General features: G+C 43.2%; 1 protein-coding gene across 1 annotated transcript; it reads right to left on the bottom strand.

Moving 5' to 3' along the window:
- Positions 1 to 9866: 9866 nt before the first annotated feature.
- On the bottom strand, positions 9867 to 15775 carry LOC117022727 (cytochrome P450 1A2). Its single transcript, XM_033106839.1, has 7 exons — positions 15687 to 15775; positions 13968 to 14798; positions 13281 to 13395; positions 12785 to 12874; positions 12400 to 12523; positions 11445 to 11531; positions 9867 to 10733 (listed from the first exon to the last, which is right to left on the bottom strand). Exons 2-7 carry the CDS (start codon positions 14796 to 14798, stop codon positions 10436 to 10438), a joined length of 1545 nt encoding a protein of 514 aa, XP_032962730.1. The 5' UTR covers positions 15687 to 15775; the 3' UTR covers positions 9867 to 10435.
- Positions 15776 to 18829: the final 3054 nt, after the last annotated feature.

The following is an 18829-nucleotide window of genomic DNA, read 5'->3' as shown; positions in this document are numbered from 1 at the left end:
GAAGTGAGCACAGTGAGTGCTCCTCTCTCAGGGCTATGTGGAGAGAGGGGAAGGCCTGAGCCTTTTTTTTGCCAATATTTTATTGTGTTACTAGCCTTTTTTTTTTTTTAAGATTTTATTTCAGAAGGGGAACAGGACTTTATTGGGGAACAGTGTGTACTTCCAGGACTTTTTCCAAGTCAAGTTGTTGTCCTTTCAGTCTTAGTTGTGGAGGACGCAGCTCAGCTCCAGGTTCAGTTGCCGTTGTTAGTTGCAGGGGGCGCAGCCCACCATCCCTTGTGGAGTAGAACTGGCAACCTTGAGGTTGAGAGCCCACTGGCCCATGTGGGAATCGAACTGGCAGCCTTTGGCATTAGGAGCACGGAGCTCTAACTGCCTGAGCCACCGGACTGGCCGCCTTTGTGTAATTGATAGACTTTATTTACTTTTTGATTTCCATCCTCCCACCCCCTGCCCTCTGGCAACCATCATCTAGTTCTCTATATCTATAAATCTGATTTTGTTTTTTTAATTAAATTTATTGGGGTGACATTGATTAATAAAATTACATAGGTTTCAAGTATACAATTCTATAATACATCAACTGTATATTGCATTGTGTGTTCACCACCCACAGTCAAATCTCTTTTCGTTAACATATATTTGACCCCCTTTACTTTTTTCTACTTCTCCCGACTCATTCCCCTTTCCCTCTGGCAACCACCACGCTGTTGTCTGTGTCTATCTGTTTTTATTTGTTTGTTCTTTTCAGTTTTATATTCCACATATGAGTGAAATCACATGGTTCTCAACTTTTTATGTCTGACTTATTTCGCTTAGCATGATAATCTCAAGATCCATCCATGTTGTCGCAAATGGCAGTATTTCATTTCCTTATGGCTGAGTAATATTCCTTTGTATATATGTACCACGTCTTTTTATCCAATCATCTATCGAAGCACACTTCAATTGTTTTCATGTCTTGGCCACTGTGAGTAGTGCTGCAGTGGATATAGACGTACATATATCTTTACAAAGAAATGTTTTCAAAATTTTTGGGTAGATACCTAGAAGAGGGATTGCTGGGTCATATAGTAATTCTATTCTTAATTTTTTGAGGAATCTTCATATTATTTTCCATACTGCACCAATTTACATTCCCACCAGCAGTGTATGAGGGTCTCCTTTTCTCCACATCCTCACCAACACTTTTTTTGTTGATTTATTGATGGTAGCCATTCTGACAGGGGTGAGGTGATATTTCATCGTGTGGTTTTAATTTTCATTTATCTGATGAACATCTTTTCATATGTCTATTGTCCATCTGTATGCCCTCTTTGGAGAAATGTCTATTCAGGTTCTCTGCCTGTTTTTTAATGAGATTTGTTGTTTTTGGGTTTTTTTTTTTTTTTTGGTGTTAAGTTGGATGAGTTCCTTATATATTTTGGATATTAACCTCTTATCAAATGTATCCTTTGTGAATATTTTCTTCTTTTTAGTAGGTTGTCTTCTTGTTTTTATGATGGTTTCCTTCATATGCAAAAACTTCTTTTGGTTTGTGGTTATCATGAGGTTTATGTATATTATTCTATATCTATAGCAGTCTATTTTAAGCTAATAGGAGTTTAAGTTAGAATATATTCTCTAAGGACTACATTTTTACACCCACCCATGCTTTATTATTGATGTCATGTTTTGTATCTTTATGTGTTGTGTATGTCCTAACTACTTATTGTAGTTTGAATTGAGTTTGATACATTGGTTTTTCTTTTGACCTTTGTAGTAACTTTTTAAATGTCTGGTTTACTGTATTTGTTAACTATTTGGCTTTACCTGTGAAATTTTTTCCTTTCTCATGTTTTCTTATTTCTGCTTGTGACCTTTGCTTTCCTGCTTAAAGAAGGCTCTTTAATAGTTCTTGTAAAGCTGGCTTAATGGTGATGAATTCCTTTAGTCTTTGCTTGTCTGGGAAACTATCTCTCCTTCAATTCTGAACGATAACCTTGCCAGGTAAATTATTCTTGGTTGTAGGTTCCTTTCTTTCAGCACTTTAAAGATGTCCTACCACTCTCTTCTGGCCTATACAGTTCCTGCTGAGAAATCAGTCTTACGAGGTTTCCTTTGTATGTAATTCATTGTTTTCCCCTTGCGTCCTTTAAGATTGTCTCTTTATCTGTAACTTTTGCTATTTTAATTACAATATGTCTTGGTGTGAGTCTCTTTAGGTTCTTGTTTGGAATTCTCCGTGCTTCCTGGACCTGGATATCCATTTCCTTTCCCAGCTTAGGAAAGTTCTCAGCCATTATTTCTTAAAATAAAGCTTCTGTTCCTTTCTCCCTTTCTTCTCCTACAGCGATCCCTATAATGTGAATGTTTGAGTGCTTGATGTTGCCCCAGTGGTCCCTTAAACTATCCTCATTTTTAAAAAATTCTTTTTTCTTTTTGCTGCTCTGATTGGTTGATTTCCACTCATATGTCTTCCTGGTCACTGATCCGTTCTTCCATATTAGCTGATCTTCCGTTGATTTCTTCTAATATATTTTTTCATTTCAGTTATTGTATCCTTCATGTTGGCTTTGTTCTTTAGTATACTTTCTAACTCTATTGCAGTTCTCCCTAAATTCCTCAATTCCATTCTCAACTTTGGTGAGCATCCTTAAGATCTTTTTTTTTTTTTTAATTCTTTATCAGCCAAATTACTTATCTCCATTTCCTTAGGGTGTTTTTCTGGAGATTTTTCTTGTTCCTTCATTTGAGAGATATTCTTCTGTCTTTTCATTTTGTTTGACTTTTTATGTTTATATGAATTAGACATATCTATGTCTCCCAGGCTTTAAAAAGTGTTCTTATGTATAAGCAGCCTCTGTGTTGGCTATGTGTGCTGAGTGGTTTTGGCAGGCTGGTTGGGGCCAAGCAGGTGCCTATGGTGTCCAGGACACCGGCCCACTGAGCCAGAGAGGCTCCAGGTGGGGAGGCCATGTGTGTGTTGTAATGCCCTGTTGATCCTGCGTGCTCCCTTAGTTCCAGCCAAAATGGGCTCGGGTGGTATGTCTGGGAACATGCTGCAGCAACCTTGTAGGTAGTTCAGAACACCCGAATAGAGACCTCACCCATTCTATGGTGGTGGAAGAGTGCATAAAGGCACTCACAGGCACCTCTGGCCCCGGAAAATTCCTGCAGTCCCCGCAAAGCTCCTTTGTTTTCCCAGGCTTCTCTACAGTCTCTCTCTCTCGTTTTAAAATTTTTTCTCAAGTTTTTTAAATTCACATTGGCAATTTATTCACAAGAAAGTATTAGCAACACTTTTTAAAATTTTATTAAATGCAGTGGGGTGACATTAGCTAATAAAATTATATGGGTTTCAAGTATAAAATTCTATAATATATCATCATGTGTATATTGCATTGTGTATTCACCACCCAGTCAAATCTCCTTTTGCCACCATATATTTGACTCCCTTCACCCTTTTCCACCTCTCCCCGCTCCCTTTTCTGTCTGACGTCCACAATACTGTTGTCTGTGTCTATCGGTTTTTGTTTGTTTGTTGCTTTCAGTTTTATATGTGGATATGAGTGAAATCACATGGTTCTTGACTTATGTTTGACTTATTTCACTTAGTATGATATTCTCAAGATCTATGTTTTCACAAAAGGCACTATTTCATCTTTTCTTATGGCAGAGTAATATTCCATTGTGTATATGTGCCACATCTTTTTTTAATCCAATCATCTATCAAAGCACACTTTGGTTGTTTCCAGGTCTTGGCCACTGTGAGTAGTGCTGCAATGGACATAGGTGTACATATATCTTTACGAATAAATATTTTCAAATTTTTCAGTAGATACCTATAAGAGGGTTTGCTGGGTCGTATGACAATTCTATTCTGAATTTTTTGAGCTTCTAGATTATTTTCCACAGTGGTTGTACAGCCTCTGTCTTGTTTGATATACAGAAAGTGGTCTTGTGAGTAGACTTCAATTTTTTGAATAGTTTTAGGTTATAGGAAAATGAGTGGAAAATAGAGAGTTTCAATATATCTGCTCTCCCTGCTCCCAGTTTCCCTATTATTAACATCTTGCATTAGTAGATATGTATTTTTTTCTCATTAAACTTTGTTTTAATGGGTCTCAAAATTCTGTGACAGATTTTTTTGTCAAGTTGTTTTCATTAAAACGTACTGATTTAAAAAACAAATAACTTAACCACACACACACACACACACACACACACACACACACACACACACACACAAATGGTCCACAAAACATTCTCCTTTCCTTCTGAAGGTTTTTTGAGGCATTGTATTCATTAACCAGTCTTTCAGTATTAAACTCAAATGGTCAACAGAGACATACAGTTCTGAGACCGTTCTTACACTACTGATTAAGACTAGGGTGGCAAGTATTGGGGATAATATTCATTTAGCCTTCTGAGCTTTCTGGGCAGACTTGGTGATCCTTCCAGCTTCAACTGCCTTCTTTTTAAAAAAAATAAATTTTATTGGAGAATATTGGGGAACAGTGCGTTTCTCCAGGGCCCATCAGCTCCAAGTAGTTGTCCTTCAATCTAGTTGTGGAGGGCGCAGCTCAGCTCCAAGTCCAGTTGCCATTTTCAATCTTTAGTTGCAGGGGGCGCAGCCCACCATCCCATGTGGGAATCGAACCAGCAACATTGTTGTTGAGAGCCTGCGCTGTAACCAACTGAGCCATCCAGCCGCCCCAACCTGCCCATTTTTAAAAATAGATTAGTTTTTGCTATTGAGTTGTACAAATATTTTCTCCTTTTTAGTAAGTTGCTTTTCATTTTGTTGATAGTTTTCTTAATTGCACAGGAGCTTTTCAGTTTGATGTAGTCTCACTTGTTTATTTTTGCGTTTGCTTTTGGTGTCAAATCCAAAAAAAAACATCGCCAAGATTGATATCAAGGAGCTTACCGCTTATGTTTTCTTTTGTTTTAATTTTTTTTATTAGTTTCAGGTGTACAAAACAATATACTAGTTAGACATTTATACCCCTCACAAAGTGATAACACCCTCCCCCACTACTACCCCTCTGACATTGTATACAGCTGTTACAGTTCCACTGACTGTATTTCCTATGCTGTACTCCACATCAAATGTATATATAATATATATATATAGCCAAAAATGTATACACATTTTAAGAAAGGAAAAAACTATTAAAATTGTAATACACAATATATACCGGTAACAAAAGATGAATACAAGTCATGTTTGACCTCTGCCATTTACAAGAGGTGCTCAAAGTGGTTCCCATCAGCACCCAGACACTTCTGATTATGGCGAACTACTGCTTGAGCAGTGTGACCAAAGTGTCCACTTATATCCATTTTTGGCACCCCTGGTAGATATTTAATTATAGTTGACTGCTTATGTTTTCTTATAGGAGTTCTATGATTTCAGGTCTTATGTTCAAGTCTCTCATGTATCTTGAGGTAATTTTTGTGTATGGTGTAAGAGAGTGGTCCAGTTTCATTCTTTTGCATTATGGCTGTACACTTTTTCCAACACTATTTATTAAAGAGATTGTCCTCTTAAAACCAGTATAAAATGATATTGAATGTCAACTGTAATTCAACAAAACAAACAAAAAAAGAGTTTATCTTTCCCCATTATATATTCATGGCTCCTTTGTCATAAATTAATGGACTATTTATGTGTGGGTTTACTTCTGGGCCCTCTATTCTGTTTCATTGATTTATGTGTCTATTTTTATATTTTACAATATTGTATTGATCACTGTATCTTTGTAATATAGTTTGAAACCAGGAAGCATGTCTCCAGTTTTGTTCTTCTTTCTCATAGTTGAGTCTTTTATGGTTCCATACAAATTTTAGGATTGTTTGTTCTATCTCTGTGAAAAATGCCTTTGGAATTTTGATAGGGATTACATCAACTCTGTAGATTGCTTTGGGCAGTTAGTATGGACAATTGTAAAAATGTTAATTCTTCCAATCCATGAGCATGAAATATCTTTCAACTTATTTATGACTTCTTCAATTTCTTTCATTAAATCAAAGTCTTATAGTTTTCAGTGTATAAGTCTTTCACTTCCTTGGTTAAATTTATTCCTAGATAGTTTATTTTCTTTGATGCAATTGTAAATGGGATTGTTTCTTAGTTTCTTTTTCTGCTAGTTTGTTATTCATGTATAGAAATTCAATTTCTGTGTATTTTTGTATATTGTAGAATTTTGTATATTGATTTTGTATCCTGAAGTCATTTATTAGTTCTAATAGTTTTTTGGTGGAGACTTTTGGGTTTTCTACATATAGTATTGTCATCTGCAAATAGTGACAGTTTTACTTCTTCCTTTCAAATTGGGATGGCTTTTATTTCTTTTTCTTGCCTAATTTATCTGGACTTCCAATACTATGTTAAATAAAAGTGGTGAGAGTGGGCAACCTTGTGTTTTTCCTGATTTTAGAAGAAAAGCTTTCAGCTTTTCATCATTGACTAGAATGCTAACTGTGAGCTTGTTACATATGGCTTTTATTATGTTGAAATACGTTCCCTCTATTTGCACTGTGCTGAGTTTTTATAATAAATGAATGTTGAATTTTGTTAAATGCCTTTTCTGCATCTATTGAGATGATCATATGATTTTTATCCTTAATTTTGTTAATGTGGTGTATCACATTGATTGTTTTGCAGATGTTGAAGCATCCTCACATCCCTGAAAGAAATCCAACTTGATCATGGTCTATGATCCTTTTAATGTGTTGTTGAATTTGGTTTGTTAATACTTTATTGAGGATTTTTAAATCTATGTTCATCAGGGATATTGGCCTGTAATTTTCTTTTCTTGTGGGGTTTTTGCCTGGTTTTGATATCAGAGTAATGCTGGCTTCATAAAATGAATTGGAAGTATTCTTTCCTCTTCTATTTTTTTGGAAGAGTTTGAGAAGGATTGGTATTGATTCTCCTTTTACTGTTTGGTAGACTTCACCAGTGAAGCTGTCTGGTCCTGGACTTTTGTTTTTTGGGAGGTCTTTGATTACTGATTCAATCTTCTTTCTAATAATTGGTCTGTTCAGATTTTCTGTTTCTTCATGATTCAGTCTTGTAGGTTTTATGTTTCTAGGAATTTATCCATTTCTTCCAGGTTATCCAACTTGTTGGCATCCAATTGTTCATAGCGCTGTCTTTATAATCCTTTGTATTTCTGGGTTATCAGTTGTACTGTCCCCTCTTTCATTTCTAATTTTATTTATTTTATTTATTTATTTGCTTGGTGAGTCTAGCTAAAAATTTGTCAATTTTATTTATAATACCATTTCAAAGAATCAGCTCTTAGTTTCATTGATCTTTTCTACTGTCTTTTTAGTCTCTATTTCACTTATTTCCGTTCTGATCTATATTATTTCCTTCCCTCTACTAACTTTGAGCTTCATTTGTTCTTCATTTTCTAGTTCTTTGAGATATAAAGTTAGGTTGTTTACTTGAGATTTTCTTGTTTCTTGAGGTAGGCATTTATTGCTATGAACTTCCCTCTTAGAACTGCTTCTGCGTTGGTATGTTGTATTTCCATTTTCATTTGTCTCAAGGTATTTTTTTATTTCTTTTTTGATCCACTGTTGCTCAGTAGCATGTTGTTTAATTTCCACATATCTGTGAATTTTCCAGTTTCCTTCTTGCAATTGATTTATTTTCTCATACTATTGTGGTCAGAAAAGATACTTGATATGATTTCAGTTTTCTTAAAATTATTAAGATTTGTTTTGTGGCTGTGGGGACAGAGCCCCAGAGAGCAGTTTCCAGGCTCTCGGCCTCATGTGGAAAGGTGCTGGCTCAGGTAGTAGATGGCCATCAGCTGTGGCTGGTTGACCGTCAGCTGTAACCATTGAGCCATTGGCCACTAATATAACTGCCGCGGCTACGGAGGGAAGTCGAGGAGAGAGGAGGAGACTGAAAGAGAGTGGAGGAGAGTGGAGGAGAGTCGGTTGGTTGGCAGCAAAGCGGACAGCAGGTCGCACGTCGTGTAAACCCAGCGAGACCATAGTGTTGTGACTCCCCTACCTATGGCTCCGTGGGTGTTCCTTTTTGGCCTAGCCATGTCCTGCATTCTTGTGTGGGGAGCGGGACCAGAGACCCCACATGACACCCCACATGACAGTGGCCTAACATGTGATCTATCCTGGAGAATGTTCCAGGTGTACTTGAGAAGAATGTGTGTTCTGTTGCTTTTGGATCAAATGTTCTGTATATATCTGTTAAGGCTATCTGGTCTAATGTGTCATTTAAGGCCAATGTTTCCACATTAATTTTCTGTCTGGATGATCTATCCATTGATGACAGTGGGGTATTAAATTTCCCTACTATTATTGTATTGCTGTCTATTTCTCTCTTTAGGTCTGTTAATATTTGCTTTACATATTTAGGTGTTCCTGTGTTGGGTGAATAAATACTTATGAATGTTATATTATCTCGTTGAATTGACTATCATTCTGTAATGACCTTCTTTGTCTCTTATTACAGTCTTTGTTTTAAAGTCTATTTTTGTCTGATGTAAGTATATCTACCCCAGCTTTCTTTTGGTTTCCATTTGCATGGAATATCTTTCCCATTCTTTCTCTTTCAGTCTGTATGTCCTTGTAGCTGAAGTTAGTCTCTTGTAGGCAGTGGGCCTTTTTTTAAAAAAATCCGTTCAGCCACTCTGTTTTTTAATTGGAGAATTTAGTCCATTTATATCCAAAGTAATTATTGATAAGTATGTATTTATTGTCATTTTGCAAATTGCTTTGTAGTTCTTCTGTTCCTTTCTTTTTCTCTTGCTTCTTCCTTTGTGACATAATGATTTTCTATAATGGTATGGTTGGATTCCTTTCTCTTTATCTTTCGTGCATCTACTATAGTTTTTGCTTTGTGGTTACCATGAGGCTTACATATAACAACTTATATTTATAGCCATCTAGCTTTTTAAAATTGTTATTCCAGTAGGTATGAAATGGTATCTCATTGTGGTTTTGATTTGCATTTTTCTAATAACTAATGATGTTAAGCATCTTTTAGTGTCTGTGTCCATTTGTATATCTTCTTTACAGAACTGTCTATTCAAGTCTTTTTCTGAGTTTTGAATTGTGTTCTTTTGTTGTTGTTGAGTTGTAGGAGTTCCTAATTATATTCTGGATATTAATCCTTTATTAGATATATGAATTGCAAATGTTTTCTCCCATTTTGTGGCTTACTCTTTTGATAGTGCTCTTTGATGAGACTTGGGGCTTTTGCAGGTAATCTAAGTATTTCTGGGAAGTTTACCTTCTCCTAGCTGAGGATGAACAAATCAGGGCCTTGTGGGGAGTCAGATGCTCTACCTTTTGAGGATGAGACATGAGGGATCCCCATTCACCCATCTGAGTTTGGCCCACTAGGCTGGGTCCCTTCCTCCCTATTTTCTTTAAGTGTTGAAAGACTTGAATCATACGGGAAAAGAGAAAAGAGAGAGCAGGGAAAGCTGTATCCATCAATGACTGGGCTTAGTCTCAGGACTCAAAAACCATTCATGCTACAACATGGATGAACCTTGAAAACATGCTAAGTGAAGAAGCCAGTCACAAAAGACCACTTATTGTATAATTGCACTTATATGAAATGTCCAGAGTAGCCAAATCTATAGAGACAGAAAGAAAATTAGTAACTGCCTGGGGCTGGTAGGGCAGGGCAGGTGGGTTAAGGTGGGTTAAAGGGAAATGGGCAGACTGTTAATGGATATGGGGTTCTTTTTCGGGTGATGAAAAAGTTCTAAAATTGATTGTTGTGTGATAGCACAACTCTGTAAATATACTAAAAGCCATGGGTTGTACACTTTAAGGAGGTGAATTGTATGTTATGTGAATAAGGGGGAGCAAAATAAGACCCCCCAAAAAAATGCCATTTCAGCATATTGATTATTTTTATTTAAAGCTACTTAAGAAACAGCTGGTACAAGAAGAACTCTCTACCCCTTCTTTGTCCCCCTGAAAGCAGGAACTAAAAAGTCTCCTATGTGAAGATTTCCTTCCTCTACCAGGTATACTTATCACCTGAGATAGGGAACTCAAGGCCCAGAAGGCTATAAAAACAAACTTTGTTACTTCTTCATTAATTTGCTACCTGAAGCCCAAACTCCTTTGTTTTGTCAAATCTTCACAAATAATTGTTTATTTGTCTTAAAAGTGTAAAAGCAGCCTGCATCGGTCACTTCTTTGAGTCTCATATTTCTATGGCCTTCTGTAAGTACAAAATTAAATTTGTTTTTCTCCTCTTAATCTGTCTTATGTCAACTTAATTTTAGGCCAGCCAAAGAATCTAGAAGGGAAAATGGGAAAAATTCTCTTCTCCTGCATGAATTATATCTCAATAAAGGCATTACTAAAAGAAATAAAGAAAGGAAAAAAAAGGCTGAGGCCCGTGGGTGACCCCTATCCTTCCTCCTGCGTCGGCGTGCTGGTGCCTTCTTCACTTGACAGAGAAGCGTAGCCGTGCCTGGACATGCTCACAGTGGGCATGCTTCATAGTCAGCCCGTAGATGGGAGTTAGGTCCACTTTCACACCCGGTGGCACGCTGAACTCCAGCTGCTGTAGCAGGATGGCCAGGAAAAGGAAGAGCTCCGACTTGGCCAGCACCTCCCCTATGCACCGGCGCTTGCCCATGCCAAAGAGAATCACTTTCTCACTCAAGATCTTGTTGATGGCAGTCCCATCAGCAGTGAGGAATCGCTCCGGCCGGAACTCAAATGGGTCCTCCCACAGCTTCCTGCAGGAGGAACAGAGGAACTGGGATCTCTGGGCTGGGAGGCCCTGGGAGGAAAGGCCTGGAGGGACGCTTCTGAACAGACTCCTGTTGATATCACAGTGTTAGAATAGGTCAAGAGCAATGAAAGGAGAGTGGGGAAAGGGACCAAACTATACTTGAGTGCTTATTTCTTTTATGTAGCTCTTTCTAAAATGATCAGCCTTGAAAATAGTGCTTTTTAATATTAAATTATCTTTCTTCTCATTAGTATACAAGGGGAATCCATAGTGTATCTTGGTTTATGCTTATTGTTTTAGAGTAATTACTGACAGCATCCCACACTCAGAAGTGCCCCTGTTTGGATGGTAAATGATGTGGTCCCCCTACCTATAGACTAAAGAGGGGTTTTCCAAAGAGAGGTTCCTAGGCCATTCACATCAAATCCCCTGAGTACTCCACGTTAGCTACCAAAGTGGAAGCTTGGGGGATGAGGTGCCAAAATCTGCAACCAACTTCCTGGTTAATTCTTTTTCTTTTTTTCTTTCCCCTGGTTAATTCTTATGTGCTCTAAAGTTTGAGAAACATGAACCTAAATTTTGTCACTTAGAGAACGTTCTATAGCAATCGAGGCACTATTCCTTTATCATACGACATAACCAGTTTCTAGAGGGACAGCCAATCCTTCCTGACTGCTGAACTTCACCCACTTGTTACTGGGGGGTACGTACTTACTGGTCATGATTGACATGCCACTGATTTACAAAGACGCAGCGCTCCTTGGGAATGTAGAAGCCATTCAGTGTTGTGTCTCTTGTCGTGCTGCGGAGGGAAGAGGGCTCTGTCAGACTCGGGCTGGAAAACTGGGGCATGTCTCTGGGAGCTTCTTGCTCCTACATCTACCCCACCCCAACAGCCTGCCCACCACGGTCTCCATATCCTCCACTGGGAGGAAATGTCAGGAGGAGGGAAGGGGGAAAATGATCCTTCCCCTTCCTTGGCTCCTGTTCTTCAACCTAAACAAGTGTTTACAACACTTCAGTTTGTGCCCAGCTGTGTACTTGGCCATCCTCAGGAGCCTGGGGAATGCCCAGCATGGTCGAGGAGTTAGGCCTCTTACTCTGGGAATAACCAGACCAACACATGGTCAGAGGAAGTGTGCACTAAACTCTCCTGACATTGTTAAAATCCCAGGACATAATCAGGGACAAATGATTATAAGTCCTGCAAGATATCTGAAATGAGCTGTGTCAGCTGGATGCGTCAAGAAAGGCTTCTAGGGGAGAAGTTTGTGTCAGGATTGACCTCGGGCAGGGATAGGATTCTGGTTAGCCAGAGAAGAGGTTAGAAGGCACTCGAAGCAGAAGGTCCAGCAATAGCGAGATTGGAGGCTGGCTGGATCACGCTTGTGAGGAAGGGTGAGGCCAGCCTGGCTGCGGTGAGAGCACTTGTAGCGGGGAATGTGAGCAGTGGTGAATGAGAGCTGAGGTCAGGAGTGTGACTTTCTCCTGAGAACTGGGGAGTTTGGTCATATTTGGACTGAATAGGGGCAGACTAGAGGCCGAGGGTCTGTGAGGAACATGGTGTCATGGTCAGGAAGCAGGTGCTGAAGCAGGGCGAGAACTGAAACGCTTGGAGGAGAAACCATGGTGAGGATGAGGAGAGGGAGGGCACAATAGGTAGGACTCACCTGTGGGGGATGGTGAAGGGGACAAAGGAGGAGTGTCGGAAGGTCTCCAGGATGAAGGCCTCCATATAGGGCAGCTGGGGTCTGTCGGAGAGCCGGGGCTGCCGTGCCCTGCCAATCACTGTGTCTGCAGGCCACAGAGGACAGACAGGGCTTACGGGCTGCCTGCCTGCTCCATGGTATCTGCGTCCCTTATTATCCCAAATGTCACTCTATGTGGTGTCACTCTACATCTATTTACATGTCTGAGACCCACCAACCCTCTCCCAGCATCTTCTAGACAAGGGTGGACACAATTGTATGCCCAGGGCTCGCACACAGTAGGCACATAACAGCTATATATGGATTGAACAAACGTCCTGGGGCCCCAAGGCTTCTCCCCACGTACCCAGTTCCTCCTGGATCTTTCTTTGCATCTCAGGATTTGTAACAAGGTACATAAGGCTCCAGGAGATGGCTGTTGTGACTGTGTCAAATCCTGGGCAGCATGGGCAAGGTGAGGAAGGAAGGAAAACAGCAACAAGAAACCAGCATTTACCGAGCACCCACCACATACATACCAAGCTTTGTCTTTCTCTGCCTCCCTCATTCCCACCCCCCCCAACTTGAGTCACTGGTTTCATAATTAGCTGCTGGAACTACAGGGGCTTAGACTTATAGGCCAGAGAACCCTTTATTGTTCAGATGGGGAAACTGAGGCCCGAGGGGGAGAGGGACGTGGCTGAGTTGGCACAGCCTGGGTTCAAACTCTGAACCTGGGCAGGTTTCCGTGTTCTGTACTGTCTGGTGTTTGGAGGCAAGTTATCTGACGGACTTGGGCCTGGGCAGTCCTGTGGGTAAATGGCAGGCACTGAAGGATGGAGGGGCTGTGGCCTGTTTCCTACCGGCCCCAAAGATGTCGTTGATAAGGTTGACAAACTTCTCGTGGAGGACGCGGCCACCGCTGGAGTCCTTCTCACAGTGCTGGAACAGGGCACCGGTGATGTCCTGGACGTTGTTCTGAGGGGACAGACACTCGGGAGTAGGTCAGCACTTCCAGGACCAAAGGCAGCATCTTGCCCCACCCCATCCAGCACCCCCCACGCCTCTAGGCAGTGGGCTTTGCTCACAGCAGGAGCTGGTAGCAGCCCAGGGGAGGGCTTAAAGTATCATTTCCTGCCTCATTGACCCTTCCTCCCAGTAACCCCAGGGGTCCAATATCAAAGGGGGGCGGGTTAGTGTAAGTACAGGGAAGCAAAGTGACACCTGAGCTGGGGATTAGTCTCTTTCAGGGTGCAGGTTCCTAAGCAACAAAAGCCTTCTCACACATAGTAACAGCCCCCCACATGGCAGGGTTCTGCCAGGGCCCCCGTGCACAGCCTTATCTCTCTGAGGCTTTAGATGCTCTGAGAAGGAGGCTATGGGGATGAGAAAACCGAGACCACACAGGGAGAGGGGTTGGCTTCAGGTCACACAGCTGCTCCAAGGTGTCCCAGAGCCTTCCCAGCCTTCTGCAGCTCATCAGCTCTGGGTGAGAGGGGCCACCCCAAGCTCTGCAGGGTGCCCCCTTCCCACCCGCATGCGGGGCTCACCTTGTCAAAGCCCTGGTAGTGCTCCTGGACTATTTTCTGCAGGAAGCGCACAAACTTCTGGTTGAAGGCCTTGAACCTCTGCAGGGTGGGGTTGGGCAGGTATCGAAGGATGGGGAAGAAGTCCACGGGGTTCGTAGAGGAGGCGGACTCCACAAAATCCTGACTGTTCTTCACAAGGCTGAGCATCTCTTCACTGCTCTGGGGAAAGTGCTGCCCAAAGCACATGGCACCAATGACTTTGGCCACTGACACCACCACCTGGTCGTAGGGGTCGAAGCGCCCAGCCTCTACCATCAGCTCCTGGAACCTGGCAATGAGGGCTTCAGCCTCCTTGCTCACATGCTCCTCCAGGTAGCAGGAGGACACGGAAGCCGGGTCCGAGGCGATGGAGAAACTCTTCAGGGCGTTCTGGGCCAGGCGCCGGCGGGCAGCCCACACTGGTCCAGAGTCTGGGTTGAAGGTCATGCTGTTGCCATCAGAGACCAGGGTGAAGCTGTAGAAGTCAGGCCGGCCCTTGAAATCATCGCTCTGCCGCACCAGGGCCTGCCGGATGGTGTCCAGGCCGCTGAGCACCAGCACAGGTGTGCAGCCAATGCGGATCTCCAGCACGTCCCCATAACGCTGGCTCAGCCGTGACAGCACCAGGTGTGGGTTCTTCCCCAGGGTCAGCATGTGCCCGAGCAGGGGCCAGCCCCAGGGCCCTGGTGGACTCTTCAGGCCTTTGGGGACCCGAGGCCGCCAGGCGCGGACCACCCAGAATACCAGGCAGAAGACGGCAGAGGCCAGGAGAAGCTCGGTGGCTGAGAAGGAACTGGGCTGGGACAATGCCATCTGTACCAACCATAGGCGGAGAGGAAAGAGGAACCATGGTGGAGATGGAGCCATTCATTCATTCATTAATTCATTCATTCACTCATTCATTCACTCACTCAGTCAATAAACACTGGCACATGTTCTGTGCTTGGCTCCCAGCTGGGCACCAGAAAGTCTAAGTTCCATGCACCGTGGATCCTACGTCCCAGGAGCTCACCCTTAGTGCATCACAGAATCTGAGGGCTGGACAGGGGCCATGTGATTTTCAACTTGAGTGTCTGAACTCCCAGTCCTGGCCCTCCCTTTGGCTCATCACCTCAGTTTCCAATTCTGAGGCTGGAGTGGAGGCTAGTGACCACTTCAAAATGGGGAAGCATTTCTGTAAGACCCTAATACAGGGTGTACGCTGGGCATTGTGCCAAACGGTCCCCATCAGTGTTGGCTTCCTGCTGATATCTCCTCATATCCAGGGAACAGGGAGCTGCACTGAGGGGACCAAGGTCACAGGGCTGATGCAAATGGCTTGTGATGCCCCTTTCCCAGGGAATTCTTTATCAAGATCAAGAAAGGCACCTCCAACTCCGAGGATGCCCACCCCCCCCCACCCCCGCACCTCCCACAGCCTTGGAGTCTGAAGTTGGGCTGCAGCAACGGCCAGATCTGCCCTTGTGCCATGGGGAACCCTTTCCGTCTCTCCACTCCAATCACACCAAGGGGCCTTAGAGATGGCCCAGTCCAAGATGCTCATTTAAAAATGGAGAAACGGAGCTCGGGAGCTGGGCTGCAAGATCTAGAACTCAGGCCTCCTACACTTGACCTAGTGTCCCCTATCCCTCCATCTTCACTGGTTCCCAAGATATATGGTGGGGGATCCCAGTCCCTGGGAAATGGGCCCAAGAAAGGTACCTGTAGAGGCAGGTGCTTCAGATCGGCAGGGTTGTAGGGGCTGGTACAGAGCTCCTAGCTCCAGGTAGTGTGCCCTTTATAAACAGCACTCCTATCTTGTTGACCTATCTGTCTAGGTCACTTGATATTTAAGTCACTGATTAAAACTGGAGGGATCAATCCTTGGACTTGGGCCATGATCCCTGGGCTCCTCCTACCACCCAGGCCCAGGGGCAGCTCGGCTGGGATAGGTGCTGTGTCCTTGGGGAGGAGTGCTCACCTCCTTTCAGGTTCAGGGTTGGCGGGGTTGCTATGTCTCTCAACAGCAAGGCAGGGTGCAGGGGTGACGGGCCTGGGGGCTCGCCCAGCCTTCTTTCCCACTGTACCTGTGGGGAAGCCCTGACTGGGCTCTCAGGCCCATCAGGAGGCTCACTGCTCCTCCCCAGAAGGGTGCTGTAGTACTTCTCCAATAACTTACAAAACCACAGAAGGAAAGGGAGCGTTCCAGCCACCTCTGAATTTCAGCCCAAGGTCATCTTAAGCCAAGAGATGACTGAGGATCCTGCATTCTAAAGAGAGGCCCCCTCGCCTCCTCCCTCCTGTGAGAGGTGGTGAAAGTGAATGAGAATGCCCACTGCCTGGCAGCTCCTCCTGGCAACTGGCTCACACTCTTTCAAATGGTCAATATCATTAAAAATAAATAGATAAAAGAGAGACAAGGATATTTTCTAGACCAAAGAGACTAGAGAGACGTAACCAAATGCAATATACGAACCTTGATTGGACGCTGAATTTAAAAAAAAAAAATTAAGGGCGGTTGGATGGCTCAGTTGGTTACAGCGCCAGCTCTGAACAACAGGGTTGCAGATTCGATTCCCACCTGGGTCAGTGAGCTGAGCCCCCCACAACTAGATTGAAGACAATGAGTTGCTGCTGAGCTGCCAGAGGGGCGGCTGGATGGCTCAGCTGGTTAGAGCCCGTGCTCTTCCCAAGGTTGCCAGTTCAATTCCCGCATGGGATGGTGGGCTGCACCCCCTGCAACTAAAGATTGAAAACGGCGACTGGACTTGGAGCTGAGTTGCGCCCTCCACAACTAGATTGAAGGACAATAATTTGACTTGGAGCTGATGGGCCTTGGAAAAAAACAGTTCCCCAATATTCCTGTCATGTGGGATCTCTGGTCCCACTCCCCGCATAAGAACGCAGGATATGGTGGGGCCAAAAAGGAGCACCCACGGAGCCATGGGTGGGGGTTCATACCACTACAGTCTCGCTGGAGGCTGGGCTGGAGACACAGGAAGCAGGAGCCACACGATGTGCAATCCACTGTCTGCTTCTCTGCCAACCAACCTGCCGGTGTAGCCACGGCGGTCATATTAGTAGTAATGGCTAACTGGTTACAGCTGACGGCCATCTGATCGCATGTGACGGCCATCTACTACCCGAGCCAGCACCTTTCCACGTGAGGGCGAGAGCCTGGAAATTGCTTTCTGCGACTCTGTCCCCACAATTCCCCAATAAAAAAAAAAATTAAGAGTGCTCTCTTGAGTAACTCAAGTACTCATTATCTTCACTTTGGTTTAATGCTTTGGTTTATTAAAAGGTACTTTACAATTGTAGAGAGAACAAAGTCTGATATTGGACAGACACAGTTTCTAATCCTGGCTCTTCCAAGACAAATTATCCTTCTAAACCTCAATTTCCTTTTCTGTATAGTGTGTGTCATGCAGGGTGTCATGCGGGGTCTCAGCTCCCGCTCCCCACATAGGAACGCAGGATATGGTGAGGCCAAAAAGGAACACCCACGAAGCCATAGATAGGGGAGTCACACCACTATATTCTCCCTGGTAGCTGGGTTGGAGACACAGGAAGCAGGAGCCACACGCTCCGCAACCCGCCATCCACTTCTCTCTGCCAACCCACCTTACTTACTAACTGCAATCCGCTCTTGCTAGCTCAGCCACCATCTTCTTGCCAGCCCCCATTTGCTGCTAGTGTAGCCACAGCAGTTATATTAGTGGCCAATGGCTCACTGGTTATAGCTGACGGCCAACTAGTCACAGCTGATGGCCATCCAATCACAGCTGATGGCCATTTACTACCTGAGCCAGCACCTTTCCATGTGAGGCCGAAAGCCTGGAAACTGCACTCCTGGCTCTGTCCCCACAGTGTGAATAATAATTCCTTATTATCTATTATACGGGTATTGAGGTTTAATTGATACATGAAGATTATTGTGAGGCTTAACTAATATGTAATGCACCTAGAACAGAATTTTACACATGAAGCACTAAATAGGTGTTCAGTAAGTTATTGTAGTTATTACTGTGTGCTTAAGTTGTATGAGAAATAATATATAATCTCTTTGAAGAGCAAAGAGATTTTGCTTTGCCCCTGCATTTTGTTTTCCTAAGCCAGCAGATACCTCCATCCATTGAAGAGAAGTGCTTGTCCCTTGCATTATTCATTTAATCAATAAATATGTAGCGCCTACTATGTGCCAGGCACTATTCTTGGTTTAAAAAAAAATGAAGCTATAAAAAGAGACTTTTGGGACAATTGAAGACACATGAACAAGGAATGGGGATGATGTGATATTACGGAATTAATACTGATTTTCTTAGGTGTGAACATGGTACCATGGTTATGTGGGACAGTATTTTAGGAGATATTCTTAGGAGATTAATGCTGTAGTGTTTGGAGGTGAAGTGTCATGATTTCCACAACTTAGTTTTAAGGGTTCTGCTTAAAAATAAACATACAGGGCCGGCCCGGTGGCTCAGGCGGTTAGAGCTCCGTGCTCGTAACTCCGAAGGCTGCCGGTTCGATTCCCACATGGGCCAGTGGGCTCTCAGCCACAAGGTTGCCAGTTTGATTCCTCGACTCCTGCAAGGGATGGTGGGCTGTGCCCCCGCAACTAGAAAAACAGCAACTGGACCTGGAGCTGAGCTGCGCCCGCCACAACTAAGACTGAAAGGACAACAACTTGACTTGGAAAAAAGTCCTGGAAGTACACACTGTTCCCCAATGAAGTCCTGTTCCCCTTCCCCGATAAAATCTTTAATAAATAAATAAATAAATAAATAAATGAATAAACAAACATACATCTGTGTATCTATATAGAGAGGAGAGAGAGAAAGAAGAGGTATCAAATTCCAGTTAGC

This window comes from Rhinolophus ferrumequinum, chromosome 6 (genome assembly GCF_004115265.2).
Source record: "Rhinolophus ferrumequinum isolate MPI-CBG mRhiFer1 chromosome 6, mRhiFer1_v1.p, whole genome shotgun sequence".
NCBI lineage: Eukaryota > Metazoa > Chordata > Mammalia > Chiroptera > Rhinolophidae > Rhinolophus > Rhinolophus ferrumequinum.
Note: the sequence above shows the minus strand (reverse complement) of the source record. Positions and strands in the feature narration are given on the sequence as shown.